The sequence below is a fragment of the Colias philodice genome, chromosome 29 (assembly GCF_061535455.1).
Source record: "Colias philodice isolate Cphi_HAF_F1 chromosome 29, ilColPhil1 Martin Lab GWU primary, whole genome shotgun sequence".
NCBI classification, from domain to species: Eukaryota; Metazoa; Arthropoda; class Insecta; order Lepidoptera; family Pieridae; genus Colias; species Colias philodice.
Genome location: NC_143114.1, coordinates 6,381,730 through 6,399,117, shown reverse-complemented (window position 1 = coordinate 6,399,117; position 17,388 = coordinate 6,381,730). Strand labels below are relative to the sequence as shown.

Sequence of the window (17,388 nt, the reverse complement as noted above, 5' to 3'; positions counted from 1 at the left end):
TGGCCTTATTATAAATAGACTAGCGGTCCGCCCCGGCTTCGCCCGTGGTACATATGAAAAATAGATGTTGACCGATTCTCAGACTTACCCGATATGCACAGAAAATTTCATGAGAATCGGTCCACCCGTTTCGGAGGAGTATGCAGACTAACATTGTGACACGAGAATTTTATATATAAGACTAGCGGTCCGCCCCGGCTTCGCCCGTGGTACATATGAAAAATAGATGTTGGCCGATTCTCAGACTTACCCGATATGCACAGAAAATTTCATGAAAATCGGTCCACCCGTTTCGGAGGAGTATGCAGACTAACATTGTGACACGAGAATTTTATATATAAGATATGTCTTCAAAGCGTCCATGGGTTTTATTTTTGAAAACTTATAAATTGTTCATTTACAATTTAGTGTAGGCTTGAAAGACAGGCGCAAAAGTGCAAAAACACACAGAACTTTCGTTTTCATGAAATGAATGTCACAATGTGACTCGTTACCATCTCTTTACTTATTGTAGCTTACTGCTTAGTTGATGAACACTCGACAATCTTGATGAGCTCTCGCGGGACTGCAGCGTGTTAATTGACGAGGGGATATCATGTACGCACTCACTGCTTAGCATTCAGGCTGCATTTCTTATGTAGGTCACTGTGATGGGCGGAGCGATTTTGAATAATTTAATCAATTTTTTAACACGCTTTTATTAGCTTCAACTGTATGTTGGAAAATAAGATCTTTTAGACTTATTTTGACTCATATTAAACAGACAGATTTAATTCAAACTTTATAGTCTTATCAAAGATCGGTGAAAATACAATAATTTCACGAGCTTTATGGTTAGGGAGCCAGGTGCAAATTTGGTTCATTATTTCCTCTCAAGAGATAATTCGTCAGACGCATGAGAGTATAGTATTATAAAGCCTCGTGAACGTCAGCTGGCGCTCGGTTGGGGGGGTGAGCGGTTGTAGCCTCCCACGCACATAGGAAAAAAAATACATTTCCTCTCAGCTAAAAATTTGTCAAATTGTAGCTAACCCAATATCTCAACGAAAAAAAATAGTCAGCTGGTTACAACATGGTGTATTATACGTCAGCTGGTGTCTCGAACATGAAAGTTAAATTTAAAGAAAAATTTATTTTCCGTTATTTCCTCTCAAACAAAAATTTACCTGATGATAGCTTATATGTAACTGTGGATAAATATATATGTCAGCTGGCTGTATCTTGGTGGAAAAACCGTCAGCTGATACGGGAGGCTACAACCGCTCTTCCCCCCAACCGAGCTCCAGCTGACGTTCACGAGGCTTCATAATACTATACTTTGATGCATTTTACTAATTACCGCTTGAGAGGAACTTGGTCATAAAATCTGCTGCTGGCTCCCGGACCATTAGCGTGTTTTCATTTTTTTTAATACTATGTTATGTATTGTATCACTACATAGTCCCTGTCTGTCCACCATAACTGTCCCTATGTCCCTTTGTATGCTTAAATCTTTAAAACTACGCAACGGATTTTGATGCGGTTTTTTTTAATAGATAGAGTGATTCAAGAGGAAGGTTTTAGTATATAATTTATTAGGTTTTAGACAAAGCGGGTGAAGCCGCGGGCGGTAAGCTAGTAACAAACAAATAAATAGGTTATCTTTTTAATACAGGGCCAATGAGGCTTCTTACATGCGGGTTTCGGCCTTAATCCACCAATCACGCTGGCCAAATACGGGTTGGTGATGCGTTATTGTAATATTTTAGTAAATTTTGTATTTATTTTTAGTTTTATTGCTGTTGTTAAATTTAAACAGGCTACGTTCCCTCATAAAAGTCGCCATAGATTATGGAATATAATGATTTATCCACTCTCCGCTATGCTTGTGAACGTAAACATCATCTAAACAACAGGATGATGTCACGTGTATATTTAGATTTTAATATTTTGCCGTCGACTGACTAATCGTATGAACAGTGATATAATTGGTCAATACATAATAATAAATAATGCGTTTTGTTTTTTTCTGTGTAAGTATTTATAAGAATAAGTGCGGGGCGGGATGCATTTCATATACTGTGTTTGTGTTCTTCTATTTTTATTTATTGTAACTATGAGAATAATATCCATATTTTATACAGGTTGAGTAGTTTAGCAGGTATAAGAAAACAAATAGAGACAAATAAAATACTTTCTTTTAAAGTGCATTTATTTCGAGATATTGCCAAAAACAATACATTAGTAGTTAGGTTTTTCTGTCATTCTTCTAGCCAAAATCTAATCTATCTATTTCCATATTTTTTATATTTAAAGTCAATATTTACAAACGAGCAGAACGTTTCAGAAGTGAAACTTCTTTGACAGGATTCAATAATACCAAAATCGTCGCCTTACTCCATGACGTGGCGGTACTATGACGCGACCTTAAAATTTTACTCTCAACGCGCCTAAAGAAGTTTCAGTTCAAAAGTATATTACTATGTACAGCATGATCTAAGCACATTAAAAAAAGTTCACTGCAAAAACACAAACATTTAATACGATCAATATAATTATAAATTCGCGATATCGCAATCCGTAACCGCACGGCGACCTCCGTTCCGTCGCGTCCTTGCCTCTGACGGCACGTATGTTGACTTTGCGAGATAGCAAGTGTGTGGTTTGGTTTGATTATTATGTGTTGTATAGGTTTATATTTGGAAATAAAGGAGTTACCTAGTACGTAGAGGTGTAAGGATTTTTTTGGGATGTGGTGGGTTTGAAAAAGGAAACGTAAGGCGGATTATGAAGTGAACAGAAATGATGAATAAGGATCTTCAGTACATAATTCGAAAAATGTAACATAGATATGCTATTAGCATCGAAAATTTCCCTTAGTATTAGATAGCGTCGGTCGTCGGGTTACATCATTGTACTATAGAAAATAATATATATACTGCTATCTATAGAAAATAAATAATATAAAATTCATAATTGATTTACCAAATACCTAAGTTACTTATTAATCACGCATATCATAAAATGCGACAATTACTTTGGTTATTAATATGCTTTACGAATGGACCATTTTCATAAAATAATTATGAATAATAAATTAGGTACTACTTAATGCAAATTATAATATTTTCTCTACTGTATTATAAAATGACTTAACTAAGTAAGGCCATGGCAGTGACTGTGTTATTGACCACAATGACCATCCGTGGGTTCTAAACCGATTGATGTGATTATATTTGTTTTGATAGGAAAATGTTAACAGCTTCGTTAATTAAAACATATTATGTGAAAACCAAATAAATACTACATCATGCGCTGTGGCGCTTTTTTTTTGTGTGGTGTATCTCGATGTTAGCCAGAAGGGCTTATATTCATTTTAACGCGGACGCGTGGGTGAACAGAAGGTTCACCCTGGTAGCGACATAGGTAGCGCAAGGGCGTCCCCCCTTGATGGAGATCTCGAACCTCGGCTTGGTCTGTCGCTTGGGCCGGAAGGGCCCTGGTCGGGCGAGGCGCTGCAGCTGTGGTGCGCGGGCGCATATCGCAATTTGGTTTACAATAATTATCAACTGTCAGCGGAAACTTGGTGGTGATACCGCAATGATGAATCATTGCCGGTGTACTGTATGGGAAATGTGGAATTTTGTATTTTATCTATGTTAAAATTAATATTTTTAATACATATTTGTAGTCTTCGGGCATTTGTACTGATTTGATCATGAAATTTCTAATTCATGAAATTCATTCCTCTATATAATTATTATAGTATCATGGTATAAATCCTAGTTGAATCCTAGTATTCCTTACTATGATATATGGTAAATATGAATGTGTGTTTGTTTGTCTCTCTTGCCCGTCGCAACGGAGCTATTTTATATGGTTTCTTGTGTCTGGAGATAGTTAGAAGAGTTGACAGCAATATAGACTACTTTTTACTGCGATGAAACTGAATTCCCGTGCGATTGTCTCTTGAATACGCAGGCAAAGCCACGGTCGAATAGCTACTTTTCATATACATATATGTATATGAAAAAAAAGTTTGTTGTATGTAGGACAAATAATTTATTTTACTACGCGGGCGAAGTCACAGTCGAAGTATTCAGACATGTATTTTATTATTATCCTAAATGTAGGACAAACGATTGTTTTTATTACAATTCAATTCACACAAACTATTCCTCAGCCTATCAGTTTGACTATCATATCACTCGCTATCACCGCATACCTACGTGATGTATTTGTACTTATCTAGATTCACATCGCCGATAGTGGCCTGGTTCTCGGTAGGCGCACGTTTGACGTTTTGGAGATGCGTTTTGGTAGGATAGGTATAGGTAAGGGTGGTTTGTGAATAGGGTTCTTTTTATTGTGTGTATATCGACTATCTAGATTCTAACGTATGACACTATCGCCGATAGTGGCCTGGTTCTGGTTAGGCGCACGTTTGACGTTTTGGAGATGCGTTTTGGTAGGATAGGTATAGTAAGGGTGGTTTGTGAATAGGGTTCTTTTTATTGTGTGTATATCGACTATCTAGATTCTAACGTATGACACTATCGCCGATAGTGGCCTGGTTCTGCGCCGGCGCACGTTTGACGTTTTGGAGATGCGTTTAGGATGGCAGGATAGGTATGGGTCAGGTAAAGGTGTGAATAGGGGCTTTTGCATGGTTTTTATGACCGTTATCTAGATGCTTAAATGTGACACTATCGCCGATAGTATGCTGGTGCTGCGCAGGCGCACGTTAGACGTTAAGTTGCGTTTAGGATGGGAGGACTGTATGGGTTAGGTTGGGTTATGAATGGGGGCTCTTTATGGCTTAAATGTCGGTTATATAGTACCCTGCTACTGCGCTTTCGCACGTTTTTTGTGTTCTTATTAAATAAAATAGACAATTTTTCAAATTTTATGCCAAATGTATATGATAGGGTGAAAGTAGATGAGCTTTATGAAGCAGGGATCCTGTTTCAATGTAGTTTGAAATGTAGAATTAATTCTTCCAAATCCATAGGTTTAAATATACATTCGAGGATCAACGTTGTTTCGAACTAAACTTGACCAATCTTTGGCTGGAGTAGCAAACAGTCTTTGATAGATGGGTAATATTTGAAAATTGTGTATCTATGTATGTCTGTAACCGCCTCTTCGGTACAGTGGTTGACGCGTGAGCGTAACACCAAGGGGTCCTGGGTTCGATTCCCGGTGGAGACGAAGAAAAAAATAATGTCTCGGTCTGGTAGGACACAGAAGGCTGATCACCTACTTGTCCCTAAAGAAAATCGATCAGTGAAACAGATGACATCTGCCCCTTACCCCACTAGGGGACATGGGACTTCACTTTTTTATCTATGTGTGTCTGTAGAAGTGTCGAAAACACTTCATTGCGATAGCGCAGGAATTTTGTTTGTTATAATATGTATTACAACTGTTTATGGAATGTGTGTGAATAAATGCAATAGCTATTGATATTGCAATATAAATTTGGGTGTGGTGCCAGGAAATGAATTTTGCGTTTGTTTGCTATAGTTAACTAGCCGCTCGCCCCGGTTGCACCTGGTGGGCTTTCTTTTTGTTAGTTTCAGATTTATTTAACCGCGTTACTATCTTCATCCTAATGGAGATATTATATCCAACAAACTAAACATTATAAAAATGAGTTCAACCATTTTTGAATGATAAGTGTTGTAAGTAACATAACTTTCTTTAAACTATGATTGTTACATGGTAACTTTTAAATATTCTTACGGTCCCGGTCGTAAACAATAGTAAGCAATATATATAAATATGTACTAGCAAACCCGGCGAACTCCGTTTCGCCACCGAAGACATCTTTTCTTTGCTATAAACCTCACGGAGCCCGAGACCTTTCCAACGAATGCAAAACCGTATAAATCGGTTCGTGCGTTCTGGAGTTATAGCGTCAGGAAGGAAAACCCGACTTATTTTTATATAGTAGATAACACTGACACTTAATTATTAATAGACGCCCCTTATTTAAAGTAGATATTTAGCTTAGTAAAAAATTTATAGGTGTAACTAGGTGTGTTCAATATTGTTATTAATTCTAGTAGGATATTTAATTATTTTTCCTTGTTTACAGACTCATGCAGCGGCGCGGTACCACGATGGGCAAGGACGGGTGAGGTGCGCGCGCGTCGCAACGACGCGCATCGGTCAACATGTCTTTTTTTAATAATCTCAAGAAGGTATGATCTTATGGGTGTTTAGATAAAATGATGTAACAATGATAATGGTTATTGCATACACAATAAAATATTTAAATACATGTATGTCGACGCCTCCTTGGTACAGTGGTTGACGCGTGAGCGTAGAACCTAGGGGTACTGGGTTCGATTCCCGGTGGAGATGAAGAAAAAAAATTCACGGTCTGGCAGGACATAGAAGGCTGATCACCTACTCCCGTTCCTAAAGAAATTCGATCAGTGAAACAGATGTACAGTGCATCTGCCCCTTACCCCACTAGGGACTTCACTTTATGTTGATTCAAACCAAAGTTATGATAATAACGTTTATTACATCAGCTATCTGCCAGTCAAAATCGGTCCAGCCGTTCCAGAGATTAGCCGGAAGAAACAAAAATGTTCCGAGTATACATACATATGCATATGCATTTGATAATAAGCTGTTCTTTCAATACTGCAAACCGACACTCCAATTTTTTTGTATAGATAGCTAACCAAAGCAACTTCGTCTGTTCTCAAAAGTAATATTTTACAAAATTTTGCAACATTTTTCACTGACGCTCCACTTATGTCGGACGTGGCGTGATAAAGATTCGAAATACTTTCACTGTGTCGCTAGAACTACTTAAGATAACTTTGTTTAGATTATTTTGATAAACAATGAATAACATTAATGTATAAAATATGCTTTTCTAAATCTTCTTATTTTGCTTTACTGTTTATATACTACTAGTGGTCCGCCCCGGCTTCGCTCGTGGTACATATTTCGCAAAAAAAGGTAGCCTATGTCCTTTCTCGGGTATCAAAATATCTCCATACCAAATTTCATGCAAATTGGTTCAGTAGTTTAGGCGTGATTGAGAAACAGACAGACAGACAGAGTTACTTTCGCATTTATAATATTAAAGTATGCTATCCAATTTAACGATGGTAAAAATTGTTGTAAGTATGATGATATGTAGGGGATATTTTTTTTTTTTATAACGGCAGGCAATTTTTTATTAAATCTTCATCTAAAAATTCTTTGCAATTTTGCGCATTCTTAGAAAACTATCCTATATTTAGTAAGAAGATATTTCAAAAATCGATTTATGGTACAAATATATACTACATAGTACATATCTTCTTTATATATAAAAATGAATCGCAAAATGTGTTGGTAAGCGCATAACTCGAGAACGGCTGAATCGATTTCGATAATTCTTTTTTTATTATATTCCTTGAAGTACGAGGATGGTTTTTATGTAGAGAAAACGTAAATATGTACCACGGGCGAAGCCGGGGCGGACCGCTAGTATACTTTATAAGTAGGTTCATAAAATATATTATGACCATGGTACAAAGGTTATCCATACTAATATTATAAATGCGAAAGTAACTCTGTCTGTCTGTCTGTTACTCAATCACGCCTAACTACTGAACCAATTTGCATGAAATTTGGTATAGAGATATTTTGATACCCGAGAAAGGACATAGGATAGGTTTTATCCCGGAAATCCTACGGGAACGGGTTTTTCTTTGAAAACGCGGGCGAAGCCACGGGCGGAAAGCTAGTGTAAATATAATTTCCTAACCTACAAGTGTTTACTATAAATTTACATACTGTATTATGTTATACATACCAACATTTTGCTGTGGGCCTATGGACTGATATGGAACTGATTAAGAAAATCAGAAGTTTCACTTATTTCAAGAGATTAATCATTATGGGGTATATAAATTACGACGTATTCACAGACGTACCAACAAATATGTAACATTAAAAATTTAATAAAAATCGGTCAAGCCGTTTCCGAGGAGTAACTATATAACAATAAAACAGTGACACGAGATTTTTTTATTATAGATTATGTAGTAAAACTTAAGCTGAAGTAATGAAAGTTACATAAGTATGAACTGACTTCACATAACGTTAAATTTTATATCTCTTAAACACGAAATCAATATCGATTGAGCCGTTTCTGTAAAAATTGAGAAATGTTGTCACGAATAGCTAAGAAGTCCTACTGATATTGTAAATGCAAAAGTTTGTGAGGATGTGTATGTGTGTGTGTGTGTTTGTGTTTGTTACTCTTGCACGCAAATACTACTGAACCGATTACAATGAAATTTAGCACACATATAGAGGGTAACTTGGATTAACACATAGGATTGGTTTTATCCCAGAAATTCCACGCGAACGGGAACTATGCGAGTTTTTCTTTGAAAACGCGGGCGAAGCCGCGGGCGGAAATCTAGTTTACTATAAAGTAAAACTAGTATCAAGAAAAGCTCAAATAAAGGAGAATGGGCATTTTACTATGGAAGTTGGGCCTGAACCCTTGAGTTGGACCAATACACATGAGACATTGTTTTTATAATAGATCATAACACATACATAACGGGAAAACTATATATAAAAAAATAATCAACCGGGTTTTTGTACAGTCACATCAAGTTTTATTTCTTTGTGTATAATATTTTTTGCAATAAATAACTGTTATAAGACAATGACAATATCTTTATGTTACTCCAATTCACTTTCACTTACAAATACATATAAATACAATAAAGAAAAAAATGTTGTGTGGTTTTATGAAACCACGGTAAAAGTGAAACTTAGGCACAAAATTATCGTATTTGTACGATAATAACTCCGAACACTGCTTTATACCTACTCGGCAGCCGACCGTCACGCGACATGCGCTACACAGACCAAAAAGTTTGAGACGATGTAATAAAAGTTTCACTTTAATACGTTGTGTAAAATACAGTGGGATCAAATTAAGTAGAATGTAGATTATATTGGCTGATGATGAAGATTATAAATATGGTGATGATAACATTACAGGTGCTGCACCTCGGCAGCGGCAACGATGCGAAAAAGAAAAAAGTGTTCAGCAACATTCGCGACAACAGCGACCCCAATGATAATTGGGATATGATCGGCGAGCTCGGCGATGGAGCATTCGGCAAGGTATTGTATTGTAAACTACCCTCTTTTAGTAAAACATCTTGCGTGATTATGATTGGCCTCTTAAAATTAAAATCCTTGTGTGATTATGATTGGCCTTGTAAAGTACCCTCTTAAAATTAAAATCCTTGCGTGATTTTGATTGGCTTTGTAAAGTACCCTCTTAATGTTTAAAACCCTGTGTTATTGTTATTGGCTTTGTAAACTACCCTCATATAGTAAAAAATAAATTAGGTATTATTGAAGTGGTATTTAGGGAGCAAGAAAGTTACTTTTTGATGAAGTGTATCCCCAAAAACAGGAGTTGAATATTTGTATTATATATTTGAACAGGATTTATTACAGAAGCCTAGTTAGGTTAGGCTAGATTGAAGGAAAGATTTTAAAATTTTTATTTCGAATTTTAATTGCTAATTATAATTTCGCATAAATATTGTCGCTCTTCGGCAAGAACTTTTCAACATTCCGTTATTAATTCTGCAACACTACGATATGACCAGCAACTCAACACGTTGATTTGTCTTTGTTGCTTAAAAGATGTTTGCCATGAATGTAACTGTATATTTGTTGGCGTCTTTGGTGCAATAAATCTATACTTCTATACTAATATTATAAATGCGAAAGTAACTCTGTCTGTCTGTCTGTTACTCAATCACGCCTAAACTACTGAACCAATTTTCATGAAATTTGGTATGGAGATATTTTGATACCCGAGAAAGGGCATAGTCTACTTTTTATCCCGGGAAAATGACGCAATCCCGGAAATCCCACGGGAATGGGAACTATGCGGGTTTTTCTTTGACTGCGCGAGCGAAGCCGCGGGTGGAAAACTAGTATTAAATAAATCCATAATTTGTGTTTGCAGGTCTACAAAGCGCAACACAAGACCACCGGCCAGCTGGCCGCGGCGAAGATGTGCGTGCTCGACAACGAGGACGATCTCGCCGATTTCACTGTCGAGATTGACATACTGTCGGAGTGCCGACACCCGAACGTGGTCGGGCTGCACGAGGCGTACTTCGTGGACAACAAGCTGTGGGTGAGTGTGAAGACTTGGAACGAAGTTCCTTATTGTGCTGTTCGCTGGTTAAGAGCGGCCGTACACGGACTGCTCGAGCAGTTAACGGCTGAGCGACGTACAGTCATAAGCATAAATATATTACCATTTGCAGGTTAGCAAAAATATCTGTCATAAGAACGGGTTCAATAATATATGTTTGCCCGTATACAGCAAAAATATCTGACATTAGTAGGCAGCCATAATAAAGTGGCATAAAAATTATGTGATGAAAATGTACAGCAAATAATTGTGATAACCTCTCGAAGCATAAATATGTGACGTCACCTAGGAGGCAATAATATCTAACACAATTTTATATTTCTGTATTTTACATTGATTCCTCACAAAAAGCATAAATATGTGACATAAACTAGAGGGCAATAATATCTGACAGAACACAAGTGAAAGCTTAGTATGGGATCAGATCGTGCCGTGTGTGAAAATTGTCCTGGAATATTTATAAATGTAAAAATGTAAAAACTCGTAAAATCAAACACAAGGAAACACTAGATACTTTATTTATAGTACACGTAATTATAACCTCAATTTACAGCGACAAGATGGCGCCCGACGTGATAGAACAACCAGTAGGTAACCATAACACAAGCGAAAGCTTAGTATGGGATCAGATCGTGGCCGTGTGTGAAAATTGTTCTGAAATATTGATTGATTGATTGCAGATGCTGCTCGAGTACTGCGACGGCGGCGCGCTGGACTCAGTCATGTCGGAGCTGGAGAAGGGGCTGAGCGAGCGGCAGATCGCGTACGTGTGCCGCGAGATGTGCGCCGGCCTCGAGTTCCTGCACTCGCGCCGCGTCATACACCGCGACCTGAAGGCGGGCAACGTGCTCGCCACCATGGCGGGCGGCGTCAAGCTGGGTGAGTGCAACAATGCAACATACTTCGTGCAACATACCGCGTGACGCTACATGCAACATACCGCGTGACACTACATGCAACATACCGCGTGACACTACATGCAACATACCGCGTGACACTACATGCAACATACCGCGTGGCACTTGTGCAACATACCGCGTGACATTACATGCAACATACCGCGTGACACTACATGCAACATACCGCGTGACACTACATGCAACATACCGCGTGACACTACATGCAACATACCGCGTGACACTACATGCAACATACCGCGTGACACTTCGTGCAACATACCATGTTTAACTGCGTGCATCAAACTGCATGATATATTGTATCTCATAGCGATAGATAGAGCGCAGTGAAAGCGTGCTGGGCCCATAACCTGATGGGTTTAGGGCGAAAAATAAAACATGCATGAGAATTAAGGTGATTTATTCGGCGACTAGCGAGTACAGCTTACGAAATGCGAATGGACGATTAATAATTAAGTCTTACATCATATTATGTCAAGCTCCACAAACGTCAAACGTCACCTTTGACAGATTACAATATTGTGTGTGTTTGTTATGCTACACGTTTACACACTCCAACAATATTCAGCGTGACTTATTAAATTTCGAGTTTCAACGTTTATTCTCTATACATACGTGTTATTCTTTGTTTCTCGTTCTAAATATTTACATATTTTGCAGCTGACTTCGGCGTGTCCGCTAAGAACAAATCGACGCTGCAGAAACACGACACGTTCATAGGCACGCCGTACTGGATGGCGCCCGAGGTCGTGCTGTGCGAGACGTTCCGTGACAACCCGTACGATTTTAAGGTTAGATTAAAATTCAAATGATTTGCGGAATATAGTAGAAAAAATTATAAAAAAAATGTGTGCGTGTACTAGTGTACACACGTAAGAAGTGAAACTTCTTTATGACCTTATTTTTCAAAAAATAATTTACCATATGCAACTTTACAGAAATACGTCGAATCACGCGTGGTAGGGATAAGAAAATGATGGCGCGTAACGGAAAAATGTCACGCGTAACGAAAAGATGTTACACAAAATTTTTTTCCTACCCCGATAAAGAAGTTTCACTTCTTCAAAAACATTCTGCTCGTAGTTGAGCGTACAAATATATTTTTTGTTACATGAAACAATTTTATGCCACACAGCAGTCAATCTTGATACATATCAAAATTTTAGTAATAAAATTATTATATGTCCACTATAATGTCAATTCATTAATTATTATTTTTGGTTTATAAAAGTCATGGAGACTTTGTAGAGAATTACAAGAACTGGTATTTGATATTGAGGCTTTTTTTTTTGAAATAATTTACAGTTTTCGAGGAAAATTTTTGTTCATACAATATGTCGATGGGGATTTTAAATCTATTCTTTATGATACACCCCAGTTTTTCACCAAAATTTGTCTGTGTCGGAATTATTGTTATTTCAAATGTCAAAGATTAAAAAAAAAAAAGACGGGTTGCACTGGGGGAGTGCCGGCAGAAGTGAAAACTTGATTATTAACGTTGAGCATGTTTGATATTTTGGAATGGTATCCGTCTTACGCTTTTTCGATCAGGTCACGTGTCCTGACGCGAGTTTAAGATTTTATACCCATTACAGAAAAAATGCTCAACGCCGCTAAAGAAGTTTTCACTTCAAAAAAATATTTATTCAATAAAAATTATATGTAAATTTATTTATATTTTACGTGTCCAGGTGGACATCTGGTCGCTGGGCATCACGCTGATCGAGTTCGCGCAAATGGAGCCGCCCAACCACGAGATGACTCCAATGCGTGTGCTGCTCAAGATACAGAAGAGCGAGCCCCCAGCGCTGGACCAGCCGAGCAGGTGGAGCAAGCACTTCAACGACTTCATATCGAAGGCGCTGGTCAAGGTGAATGAATAAATACTTTATTTGCACTAGAAACAAAATAATAACAAAAACACAGACAACAGAAAACGTACAAAAAGGCGGCCTTATCGCAAGGTGGGCTTGTTTTTGAAGGGAAAATTTCAAGGTCACGGCAATACCGCCACGTCAAGGAGTAAGGCGACGATTTTGGTATCTTTGAATTTTGCGAAAGAAGTTTCACTTCTGACACGTGTGTTCGGCAACAATGTCTTCAGAAAATCGGCGTGACCAAGAATTGAATAAGGTGACATTTGAATATTGACATTATGTGAAATACTTCACTGTTGCGTTCTGTACAATAATAAATAATAATAATTATTATTAATTACTAGCTTTCGCCCGCGACTTCGCCCGCGTGGTGTTTTGATAAAAGGTAGCCTATGTTCTTTCTCAGGGTCTAAAGATTGTCTGTGCCAAATTTCATCAAAATTGGTTGAGTTTTAAGCGGGAAAACGTAACAGACAGACAGACAGAGTTACTTTCGCATTTATGATATTAGTAGGGATTCTATTGTATTGTTCATTACACTTTTGAAATTATCGTTATTCCGGCCAACTGCTGGCTGGCTTTTTCATTAAAATTTCCTTATTTTACCCTTTATTTTCAATTCCAGGACCCAGAAAAGCGGCCCACAGCCAGCGAACTGCTCAAACATGACTTCGTAAGCGGTGAACTGGACTCGAAGCCGCTCCGCGAGCTGCTGCTCGAGTATCGAGCTGAGGTGGTCGAGGAGGAGCTGCTTGATGACGAGTCGGAGGTGAGAGAGAGAGAGAGATGAAAGAGAGAGAAAGATTTATGGGTACATGGGTCGAAGAGATAGGCAAAAGACCCTCTGGGCAAAGCAGGAAAGATGATAGTTTGAGTGTCTTAAAAGAGGGAGGATAGGTCATTTTTTTTTGGATTTTTTGTGCCTCCCTGCTGTATGGCATGTAGGATGTATCCTAATACTATCCCTTTTAGTATATTTTCAAACATAAATATATGATTATTAATTGGGAAAGCATAATTTACAATTTAACTGTGGATTTATAAGAATATTTAATATAACACGTACTTGCTTGAAACGAAAGACGAAAACGAAAAATATGTACTTACCACATAAAATTTATAAATATTTGAGTAAATATAACTCTTAATAAATACGAATAACTAATGTTTAATGTTATATGTTTCTTTGAACCAACAAATAAGTAAAAAATGTGTTTAAATTGACAAACATATTTGAGCTATTTAGAATCCACTTAAGTAGACTAAATAATTTAAATATGAATAATTTAAACATTGGTTATTTGTGAAATTATTGCTAAAACTATTATTGCTTAGAATAATACTAACTATATACATATAATCTATATAACTGTGTGTAACTAACCAATTTATTAAATATGTATTTTGTTTTATGCGGATGTGAATTTTATTAATTCTTATGAAAGATTTATTATTTAAATGGAAGTATATAAAAAATGCAGGGAGTTGTTAAATGCCCCATTTCTGTATTTAAAAATGTTACGTTTTCCCTCAGAAATAGTGATTTCTTTCCAGTTATAAAAAAAAAAAATTATTAGCAACTTCAAATATAACATTACAATATTGCTCTGCCTTCTGAACTAGGTAATTACCTGTATCTCAGAAGGCAGTGCCTTCCCTTACAAATTCCATATATTACATTATATTTGGCAAGTTAACAAAATAAATTTTAGTGACTAATGATGAAAGAATACAAAGTAAAAGATTTAGAAAATAAAAGTATATGATTTGGGCCGATGGACATAGTGTGCGAAAGTGTGAGTATGTGTGTGTAATAGAATAGGAATGTTTTACTGCCTTTAGTAGGTCCTTCTGAGGGAATAACATAAGACATGAAAAAACTATTCTTTTTGCAAATGAAATATTTAAGTTCAAGAAATGGGACATTTAATAAATTACTATATGAATAGAAATAACAAATATTTTATAAATAAGTCAAGTCAAAGGAGAGAGGGCGCTACTTTGACAGCGTAAACATTAGCTCCGTAAACAAAGTGTAATTATATTATTTAAAAGTAAAAATAAAGTGAAATCACAGTGTATTAGTGCTAAAAACTTTTAAATTCAGTGTTTCAAATAAAAGTTTGAACGATTATAAACACAAACAAAGTGATATAATTATCAATAACAACAAAGGAACTTTTTTGGTGCTATAATAATATTGTGCCGATCTTTACTTTTTGTGGTCTACGCGATTCCCCCCTGCATAGAAAAAACGGCTAATCGTATGAGACTGAGTTCAAATAGAGAAATTATAAACTTAATAACCTAAAATTATATCCATTGCTTAGTCATCTCCGAGCGAACAAATTTATCATAAGCGCCATCTATCGGCTTGGTTTGATTGCCATCTATTGGAACTTTGAAGAACTACGTCGTAGGTCGTTATTGGCCTTCTCGAATAATTCGGCCATACACCAACAGAGGGCGTTAAAATAAAAATGGACGAAATTAAAGAGATGTTGCGAACTATGCAAGAGGAAATGAGACAACAAAAAGTCGATATGCTAGCCATGAAAGAAGACATCAAAGACACCATCAATAATAACATAAATGAGAAATTTAAGCATTTAGAAACCAAAAATGAACAACTCGAACAAAAATTAGAATCACAAAAACAGAAAATTGACAATTTTGAGAAATCATTGAGGAAAAGAAATATATTAATATTCGGAGTCGAAGAGCGAGAAACAAGCTATCAAGAGTTGGAGAAAAAAGTTTTAGATATCATAAACAACACACTTAACATCAAATGCGAAAAACACTACATTGAATCCGTGAGAAGACTTGGAATTAAAAGCGATAAAGTCAGACCCATTGTAATTACGTTACTTACTATGGGGATGAAAATACAAATCCTAAAAAATAAAAAGATGTTAGAAAACTCATCCTACTACATAAAAGAAGACTTTCCATTAGATGTGCTCAATAAACGAAAAGAATTACAAAGAGAAATAGCGATGTTAAGGGAACAAGGCAAAAATGCTATAATAAAATATGACAAAGTTGTTATATTAAAAAATAAAAATCAACATTCAGAATTTCACAAAACCCAAAATAAAAAAAGGAGCTTATCTGAATCCCCTGAAATGGCAACTTGCTCTAACAATTCAAATAAAATAACTCAAAAACAGCCTACAAAGATAAACAAGACTAATAATAATTTAAATAACTATATTTTAAAAAAGCCTACGCTTACAGTTGTAGAAAAAATCCCTTCACAAACATCTGGTTCAAAACAAAGTACAGAATAGCAATTAGTAACGCCGCCCCCTCTCGATCTCCCAACACGGCTTGTCACCGCGAGAGATCTAGACTATAACCCTCCAACATGGCACAAACTCTATATCTGCACATATAATGTGAAATCCCTATTATCACCACAAAGAATGATACTGTTAAAATACTCCCTAGAAAAAATAAAATATGACATCATTGGTCTTGCTGAAGTCAGGAGAAATGGCAATAGCATTATTGAGGATGAAGACCATATATTTTGCTACACCGGAGAATCTAAAGGACTCCATGGAGTTGGCTTCTTAATTAAGAAAAAATACAAAAATAACATAGATAATTACATAGGCATATCTGAAAGAGTCTGTTTGCTAAATCTACGCTTTACGGCAATGAAAATCTCTATTATACAAATCTACGCACCCACCTCTGATGCAAACGAAGAAGAGATTGATGCCTTCTATGATGATATAGAAAAAGCCAGGAGTTTCACATCGGAAAAAGTTATCCTATTGGGAGACTTAAACGCGAAGATAGGACAAAGAAAGCCGGAAGAGAGTACAATACTAGGCCCATACTGCTACGGTAAAAGAAATTCCAGAGGCGAAAAACTTATTCAATACGCTCTAAAAAATAAATTTACAATAATTAATTCAATATTTAAAAAAAATACAAAACACCTTTGGACATGGATTACGCCAGATAAAAAGACAAGAAACCAAATAGACTATATTTTGAGTAATCATCCAAAACTATTTACCAACATAGAAATCATCAATAAACTCTCGTTTCCGAGCGACCACAGACTCTTAAGAGGAACAATATCTCTAGATATACAAAAGAAAAGCAGAGCTAACTTTGACTCAACCCCAACAATCACCCTATCAAATGAGAAATCACAAGAAACATATCTCTCTGCATTAAGAAATCAAGTAGAAAAAATCAACTGGGAAATTAACGATAACATTGAATCATACTACCAAAAAATAGAGTCATCCATACAAGAAAGTTTAAAAACCATTACATCAATAAAAAATAAGAAAGAAATAATATCAGAAGAAACTAAAAAACAAATTAAAAAACGCATAGAACTACAACACAAACCTTCAAAAACTAAGAAAGATAA

At 36.4% G+C, this 17,388-nt stretch overlaps 1 protein-coding gene across 2 annotated transcripts in view; it reads left to right on the top strand.

Annotated features, from left to right (window-relative positions):
• Slik (Sterile20-like kinase) overlaps positions 1-17,388 on the top strand; it is a 62,227-nt gene that overhangs the window by 17,210 nt on the left and 27,629 nt on the right. For both annotated transcript variants that reach the window (XM_089713012.1, XM_089713011.1), the window contains exons 2-8: positions 6,080-6,185; positions 9,013-9,138; positions 10,001-10,174; positions 10,876-11,074; positions 11,773-11,903; positions 12,804-12,983; positions 13,615-13,758. In XM_089713012.1, the coding sequence (XP_089569138.1) occupies positions 6,159-6,185; positions 9,013-9,138; positions 10,001-10,174; positions 10,876-11,074; positions 11,773-11,903; positions 12,804-12,983; positions 13,615-13,758 (981 nt within the window). In that variant the 5' untranslated portion in view covers positions 6,080-6,158. The remainder of the gene's footprint in view (positions 1-6,079; positions 6,186-9,012; positions 9,139-10,000; positions 10,175-10,875; positions 11,075-11,772; positions 11,904-12,803; positions 12,984-13,614; positions 13,759-17,388) is intronic.